Source organism: Pseudophryne corroboree, chromosome 2, assembly GCF_028390025.1.
Source record: "Pseudophryne corroboree isolate aPseCor3 chromosome 2, aPseCor3.hap2, whole genome shotgun sequence".
Taxonomy (NCBI): domain Eukaryota; kingdom Metazoa; phylum Chordata; class Amphibia; order Anura; family Myobatrachidae; genus Pseudophryne; species Pseudophryne corroboree.
The window spans coordinates 409,337,182-409,345,759 of record NC_086445.1 but is presented as its reverse complement, the minus strand read 5'-3'; the positions used below and the strand labels follow the sequence as shown (position 1 = coordinate 409,345,759).

Below are 8,578 nucleotides of genomic sequence, written 5' to 3'. Positions count from 1 at the left end.
CGTGCCGGGCCGTGTGAAAGAACACATTGCGCTGCATGTGTCTCTGCAGCGCGGCAGCGGTAAAAAGCCGGGCAGGTGCGTGTGTTTCAGCCCTAATGGTAGAGCCGGCCATGGGCCCTATCAGACCCTTAATAACGACTGACTCGTTACATAAAATATGCGGAAACTACACGTGTTGCGGGCCATTTTAATGATGATGAATGGGCCCCTTTCAGCCTTAACTTTGTCCCTGTAAATCTAGTCATTGTTACAGCATGACTACATTGTCATCGAAATACACCTAATACCTGTGATAATTGCAATTAATATTAGATAGGAAAGAGCACACAATACATATGCAGAGCACTAGGCTAGCTGCGTCTAGAATCAATATTGGAGAAAAGCTCCCAGTTACAGACTGGGGGACTACAGATGAATGAGAGCGGTGGGGATAATGATGACACTGGCAGTGATAATGAACACAGCAGGAGGCAGCCCGTGCCCCCAGTCACCCAGTGTGGCGATGGGTGGGTACAGGGGAGGAGGAGAAGAGATCTCCGGCCGCCCGGATTGGTGCACCCGTCTCCAGTAGCTGCTGTGCTGGCTGAGGATTTTTTCCTCCCCACCCCCTCCATCTCCTCTCTTTGCATGTCTGTGTGTCCGAGGGGAGGAAGAAAGGAAGAAAAGAGGGAGGGGAGGGAAGGGAAGAGAGAGCCCGGATCACTGTGCAGGGAGCTGCTGCCACCTCAACATGGTGTAAGTCGCCATCCTGCAGCCACTCCACACCAGTGACGGCGGGGAGAGCGGCCGAGCACAGCGGGGGAGACCGGAGAGCAGGGGCCGCTGCACCCCAATGAGCAGAACGTGAGGGAGAAGGGGATCTCGCCCTGCTGTGTCTGGATCCTGGGCGGAGAGGAGGGGGTCGCAGCCTGCCGGGGACACTGAAGAAGAGAGGGGGCGACCATGGCCAACGACTCGCCTGCCAAAAGCCTGGTGGACATAGACCTCTCCTCCTTGCGGGTGAGTGTAGGGCAGGCTTGGCAGCACTGTCAGCCCTCCCTGGGTGTGTGTGCTTCCTACACAAAGGAGACCTGAGCTGGGTGCGGGCCGGGCTCTGTACCCGGGGAGCTGCTGCTCTGTACAGCCTGCCTGCAGTCATTTGGATGTGTGCAATTATCAGACGGAGATGGATGCATCAGCCGCCCCCCACCCGTATAATGGAAGCAGGGCTGGGCCCCTCTAGTCCAGCCTGTGTGCTGCAAGAGGCCGATGGGGGGCAGCTTTCTTGTCTCTCCTCTTCCCCTTGTTTTTGTCATCTGCCTCCCCCTCCCCAGCCTTCAGTGTGTCTTCGGCTTATTTCCCTAATATGTGTGCGGGGTACATGGGAGAGGCACACTGGCTTCCTTTGTCTGCATGTATTGGCATGTGTCTCAAGTGGAGAGAAAATTAGGGAGCAACAGCTGCACCCATCCCCTCACCCAAATATCCCCACCTTCCTGAGAGACTGTCTATAAATAATACTTATGTTGGTTTTCTTTCTTCTCTTCAGGATCCAGCTGGTATATTTGAGCTGGTGGAAGTGGTGGGCAATGGCACCTATGGACAAGTGTATAAGGTGTGTACAAAACCCCAAATGTGTTGTGTATAACAACTATTTACCTACATGTATGTACAGTATATATGTGCACATGCATGTGAGTAATGTCTCATACATTAAACCGCTCACAAGCAGCTTCTATTATTGTTCCCTGTTAATATGCTGTCTGCCTATCTGTATGCAAAGTAAAACTTCTGCTAGAGGGAAATATATATATACAACTTGCTCCTCTTGTGTGAAAGATACAAAATAGATCATTATTGGATATTTGCTTTTTTTCGTGCTGCATATACATTGAGGTCATGGGTTCGATTCCCACCATGGCTCTAACTGTGTGGAGTTTGTATATCCCCCCCGTACTTGTGTGGGTTTCCTGCGGGTACTCCGGTTTCCTCCCACAATCCAAAAATATACTGGTAGGTTAATTGGATCCCAACAAAAATTTAACCCTAGTGTGAATGTGTGTGCGTGTGTATACATGTGGTAAGGAATATAGGGGTCGATTCTATTCGGCAACTTAAGAATAGCGCCGGGAATTAGCTCCCGACGCTATTCAATTCAGCTCCAGTTAAGTCGGCGATGTCCCGTTCTCGCCGACTTAACAGGTAGTTTTGTCGGGAGAACGGGCATTCTCCGACTTAACTACCCGCGGCGATGCTGATTCCCGACAGAATCAGCCTCGCGCCGGCCGCGAGGCAGCACTTTTGTCGGGTTTCTTCTCTCATCCCCCAGGGATGAGAGAAGAATTCCCGACAATTGCGGGTCACTAGCAGCTGAATTGAATAGCGTCGGGAGCTAATTCCCAGCGCTATTCTTAAGTTACCGAATAGAATCGACCCCATAGATTGTAAGTTCCACTGGGGCAATGACTGATGTGAATGGCTAAATATTCTCTCTGTAAAGCGCTGCGAAATATGTGTGCGCTATATAAATAACTGTAAAGTTACACAAATGTCATTAGCAACGGAGTGTAGAATCTGTGCCTTGTACTGAAGTCTTTGGGGTGACTCTCATGTGTTTGGCAAGTGAATGTGTGCTGTGGTTCACAATGGATATATGAGGAGTGAGTTCTCCCTGGATACTGCATAAGCTCTTTCTAATATGACCTTTACAGAACTGTGTATGATAGTAAGCTAGTCTGCATCATTCCTTGCCTCGTGTGCATGGTTTCTTCCTTGGGGGGAGGTAGAAGAGAGCTGCTTAACTACCATAAATGAAAGGAGCATCTCTTGGGGTTGCATGACTGTGCAGTGAGTTGTTTTACAGATGTGACTAATAGACAGTGATGAGACTATAATGATAAGAAGTGATCTCAGATTACACTTGGTATGGGATATACTGTAGAGGCCTGACAAAAGCTTGCACAATATAGAAACACTGTGACGTCTTTGTAGACAGTAAGATGGTAGTCAGTGCTCATCACATTTTATACCATTTGTTTTTATTATTGACAACAGGATACACATGATGGATTTGGAAATGTTATGACATTTATAAGTTGCCTCATACCTTCATTTACTGTGTGTGCAGAGAGTTGAATAGACAGAATAATTTTGTTCATTCATATAGTATATGCTTCAGTCATTATACCCACTGGTGACTTAAATAGCGTTCTAGAGTTCTTTTTTAGGCTTTCCTATGCATTTAAGGGCCTAATTTAGATCTGATCGTAGATGTGTGAAAAAGGCACATCTATGATCAAAATCTGCCATGCGGGGGGACACCCAGCACAGGGTTAGTCCGCCCCGCATGCCGAGTCCTGCCCCCCCCCCCCCCCCCCCCCAGATGTTGAAAGCACAGTGCAGCGGTGATGGCTTTGTACCTGCTGAGTAGCTCACTGCCTATGAAGCCTGCGAACGGTCCAGACATGCATGCGTTGTCTGTACCACAGCGCTGTCCCAACACCGCCGAAACACCCCGCGACCACCTCTGCCTGTGAATTAGGCAGAGGCGATCACACTTCGCATCTCACTGTGGGGCAGATTTATTAAGCTCGGTGAAGTGATAAAGTGGAAGGTGATAAAGGACCAGCCAGTCAGCTCCTAACTGTCATTTTTCAAACCCAGCCTGTGACATGGAAGTTAAAATCTGATTGGCTGGTCCTTTATCACCTTCCACTTTATCACTTCACCAAGCTTGATAAATATGCCCCTGTGTGTGTGCGTGCGCGCGCACGCACACACCGTGCTGCTGTGTGTATGTTTTTTGAGCCTTTTACTTCCGTGAGATCCTATGGCAGTGATGGGGAACCTTTGGCGCTCCAGCTGTTGTTGACCTACACATCCCAGCATGCCTTGCTACAGTTTTAGCATGGCCAAATAGCAAAACTGTAGCAGGGCATGCTGAGATGTGTTGGTCAACAACAGCTGGAGTGCCAAAGGTTCCCTATCCCTGTCCTGTGCCATGTATATATTTGTACTTGGCAGCCTATATTGTAATTGGTTGGAAGTTATATTGATTTTTACCACTACTTGTTACTTGCGTAACTGCTTTTATATTTCTATTTGACTATCTCAATAAACAAGTTAATTTAAAAAAATAAAAATATGCTCAAATGTACAATGTTTTATATTTGTTTATTTTCCTGGTTACATGTTTGACATGCACAGTTGTCACAAAGTATTAAGAGTAATAAAAAAAAATACAATTATTTTTGGTTACGGAAACGAAATGAAGTACAATATATATTTTGTGTGTGTAAAATATATATATATATATATATATATATACACACACACATTATGTATACGTTTCATTTTGTAGTTATGCAGGATTTTGTTTAGCTTTTGTATTTTTGTAAGTGTCATACTGTATATTTTATGCTGGCATACTGTCACTTTGTATTTTCCTAGTCTAATTTGTTATATCAAAGTGGCCATCTCGGGTAGGAAAGTGTTTTACGGTGACCCTATAACAAGGGTTTAAGTTGAAGTGCAAACTCAAGTTGAGCATCAGAACAATAATAAACAAGCATTTTGTAATTTTCTGTAATTTTATATGAAGTAGGCCACTGATTTCTAGAATTTAGTAAATTAATTTAAAATCATAATATTTCAACCAAAATGCTTGCAGTATGCTAACTGAGATAATGGGCAACACCTTTTTTTCGATATTTTGTGACATGAGATTTCTGATAAATGATGATATAAATGTGGTATAAACCAGAGCAAGGTGTGATTTTCCTTTTTTATTCTGTTTCATAAAAGTAACATCTGGTGACTGTATCACTGCCTTTTCCCATGCATCCCTGATTCATAATTCCCCCCTTCCCCTCAGCACACTAATCTCTCTGGCAGTTAGTGGTAAGAGGTCTTGCAAGCAAATCTGTACATTTAGAAGATAATGTGTGATCAGAAATGTTCTAATATTTTTGAAAAAGCAGTAGTTTTAATTCTATTCTACATCTTCTTTTGCTGTAAACTTCCATGATTTTGAACAATAAAACAAACAAGTGAACAAGTGAATTCTTTGCATTTCATCCAGCAATCTGGAAAACATCATGGCTGTCTTGGACCAGAGGTGGATGTGCGTTTTCTGCAATCTTTCTCTTTATCACGGTCATTTTGTTTTACCTACAATGCCCTTTACATGTAAATCTGTTGCACATAAAAATTTTTAAAAGAAAAATAGAAAAGTTCACATCAAAATATGATCATTCACGTTTTGGTTAGCGAGTCCTTAAAACCATTGTATTACTGTTAGTGGGCAGTCCAGAGGATCAGAATTAAGCAATCTTTAGATTGGCATGCTGACTTTATCAGATCATTCTGTTTGTTTTCAAATCTTCATTAAAAAGATTTTTAAATGAGTATTCATAGAATTAATCTGATTTATAAGTTACTGGCTTGTAGGCATGCACATTGAACAACAGCTATATTCTCTTACCAAAAATACACATATCTGTTGCACTGTTTGTAAACTTTTTCTGCGATAATTAGTTTATGTCCTAATCAGGCAGTGCAAAGAGTTGCCCTGTAAAGTGGTTTTACTTTTTACTGTGAATTGAGTCACTGTGATTGTATGATTTTGTTTTGTGTCTGACTCTTTTTATTTTTATTTTTTGGCTTGCTCCAACCAACGTCTGGATTCATTGTCTTGGTTCTACCTGACATAACTATACAAAGCTTTTTTATTTTGTGGTTCCATTTGCTCCAAGGTAAACTTTGAATGAAAAGGGCTGCTCATGAAAAGGGTAACTGTGGTTGTTATACTGACTGTTTGCATACCGGTGACTCTGAGATTCTCTGGTGAAGTTTCTCAAATTGGGTGGTGCGCTATATATTAAAAGCAAAAAAAAAAGCTTTGCTATTTTTAAGGTGTGATATGTAAATAGACATGGTTAAAAATAGATTGCCAACAGAGCAACTTATTTAGTAAGTGACTAGGTATCATCAAAACACTTTAATAAACTTGTGGTGGAATATCTGAGTAAACAATGCTGTTTTGACATTCAAGAAATAGCAATATATACTACATGGTCCACACCAAACTTGGCAATATTTCTTTTTGAAGGCCCCATATTCATCTGGCAGATGGTAGAGCATGATTTGTCACTCCAGAGACAGCATTTCCCCTGCTGCTCCAGCAAAGGGGGTGTCCTTTACACCACTCCAGCCGATGTTTGGCATTGTGCATAGTGGTATGAGGCTTGTGTGTGGCTACTTGTTCATAGGAACACATACCCAATTACCAGTTTTTGTGCTGCAGTTGCTTCCAGAGTCAGTTTGGAACTTGGTAGTGCGTGTGTGTTGTAATGGAGGACAGATGATTTGTATACGCTCTAGCACTCGACGGTCCCATTCTGTGAGTTTGTATGGCTCCTAGATGTTTTCCGTTCACAATAAGAGCCCTTACAGCTGACTGGGGCAAGATCTAGCGTGGCAGAAACTGGATAAACTGACTTGTTGGAAAAGCGTCCTATAGCAGTGTCACGTTGAAAGTCTTTATTGTATAATCCATTCTACTGCTCCTATTTGACCATGAAGATTGCTTGGCGGAATGCTTGATTTTATGCAGTTGTTAACAATAGGTGTGGCTATAATGGCCAAGGCCAAATGCCCTAAATTAGGAGGGGTGTCCATATATTTTTGGCAAGGTACTTTTAGTGTAAGTAAATTACCTTTAAAATGTAAGCACAAACCGTTGTGCTGACCCTGAACCAGGTTATATATTCCATACGAAAAATAGTATAATATTCTGGTTATGTCTGTACAAAGCAAATACGATACAGATTTTACCCTGGTGATAGACACTAGCTATATAAAACCAAATTGGACTGTATAGATTCTACCCAACACCTACAATATATCCTCATATTCTGTTCTATAATGCCTAAATTAGTAAATAGTGTTCCCGCGAGGATGCGGGCAAGGTACAGAGGTACGGGACGGCCAGGCGTGCCCCCGCCGGCATCACTATTGGGGTCAGTACAGCCCCGTCAGCTTTACTAATGGGCGTGTGCCCAGCTGTCGGCGCCACTAAAGGGGGCGTGCCCAGTTTTCTACATTAATGGTTACTGTCGGCAACCTCCACTTCATCACTCTTGAAGGTTTTATATATATCTCCCACTAGGAACACTGCAGCAGATGTATTAAGCCTGGAGAAGTGATTAAAGCAGTGATAAGTGGAAGGTGATAACGCACCAGCCAATCAGCTCCAATATGTAAATTGACAGTTAGAAGCTGATTGGCTGATGCGTTATCACCTTACACTTATCACTGCTTTATCGCCTCTCCAGACTGTATTTGCCTGGGCAGGGGTTTGGGGGGGGGGGGGGGGGGGGGGGGGATATGGCTTGCGATACAGTATTTCCCACAAGGCCATGCCCCTGTAGGGAAGGTTGGGGGGGATATGGTTCACGGATACAGTATTTCCCGCAAGGCCATGTCCCTGTAGGGAATGTTGTGAGGTATGCTATTGCAGTAAAAAAAATATATATATAATGAATCCATAGTTTTTTTTTAAATTAAATTAAATCTTGTAATCTAAACCAGGATTAATTTTTATGAAAATACAATGCCGTGTAGTGAGGTTTTTATTTTTTTATATTTCCCCTTTGCTGGTTGCCATAGAAACAACAAAGTTCTTGCTCCCTTTTGAGCAGCCAGCAAATTTACTTTATCTAATTTGAGTAACACTGCACTTCTGACTCCAGTCCCTGAAATGCAATTTACAGATCTGAATCTTTTTTTTTTTTTTTACCTTCTTAAATTTAAGCCAGTCTGTCGTGTAATAAGGTCCATCCCAAGATCCCAATTTCTGCAAACTCTTGTGTCTGTGTTTATTAGCATGGAAAGTTGTCATCTGCTGTAAATTCCTCTTGAGAATCCTTTGTTTAACTTTACAGGCAGTTGCAAATTTGTGTGGTGAGGAAAATTATGTCTACAAAAAAAGGAAACTCCCCCCCCCCCTCCCCCTCATTACGGTATTGTATCTGATAACTGTATTTATATTTTTTTCATTATTTTTTCTTTTTCTTTCTGGGGTCTATGTTAGATTAGCTAATCCATGAGATTATGGAAGTGTTCACTGTGTGCTGTTCATTGCTGCAATTATGACATTAATATGATGTCGTCCTTTTACAAATCACCTGGAACTAGTGAGTTTTGGCATGTCTGGGCTTGTTCAGTAAACGGCAGATTTCCTTTGCATTAAAACAAATGAATGCAGCCAAAACAAGAAACCACAGCAGTATGTACTGTATACCTGTCACCTACTCAGGCGTCATGCATCAGTGAACTAGTTCTTACTTTGTAGGATGCATTCTCATGAATATTATTTCCGCCCACCAAACACGTAGTCTTACTTATGTATGCTTTTTAATTATCTTGCTAATTGAAAGTAGATATTCTGAATATAATAGTGGAATTCTTACTATTGGCTTTTTGGGCTGCCTTGGATAAATCAGTGTAATGGACGCCAATAAGCATGCTTCTATAATAATTGTTCTAGCTGGCTATAGTGAATTGGTACTTGGATCTATTGTACCTTCTGTATAAATGT

The 8,578-nt window shown here is 42.5% G+C and overlaps 1 protein-coding gene across 4 annotated transcripts in view; it reads left to right on the top strand.

Moving 5' to 3' along the window:
• Positions 1-603: 603 nt before the first annotated feature.
• The window catches only part of MAP4K4 (mitogen-activated protein kinase kinase kinase kinase 4), a 276,338-nt gene continuing 268,363 nt past the window's right edge, over positions 604-8,578 (top strand). For 2 of the 4 annotated variants that reach the window (XM_063953441.1, XM_063953440.1), the window contains exons 1-2: positions 604-999; positions 1,529-1,594. In XM_063953441.1, coding sequence (XP_063809511.1) covers positions 943-999; positions 1,529-1,594 — 123 coding nt within the window. In that variant the 5' untranslated portion in view covers positions 604-942. The remainder of the gene's footprint in view (positions 1,000-1,528; positions 1,595-8,578) is intronic. The other 2 variants (XM_063953443.1, XM_063953442.1) reach the window with 1 other exon arrangement.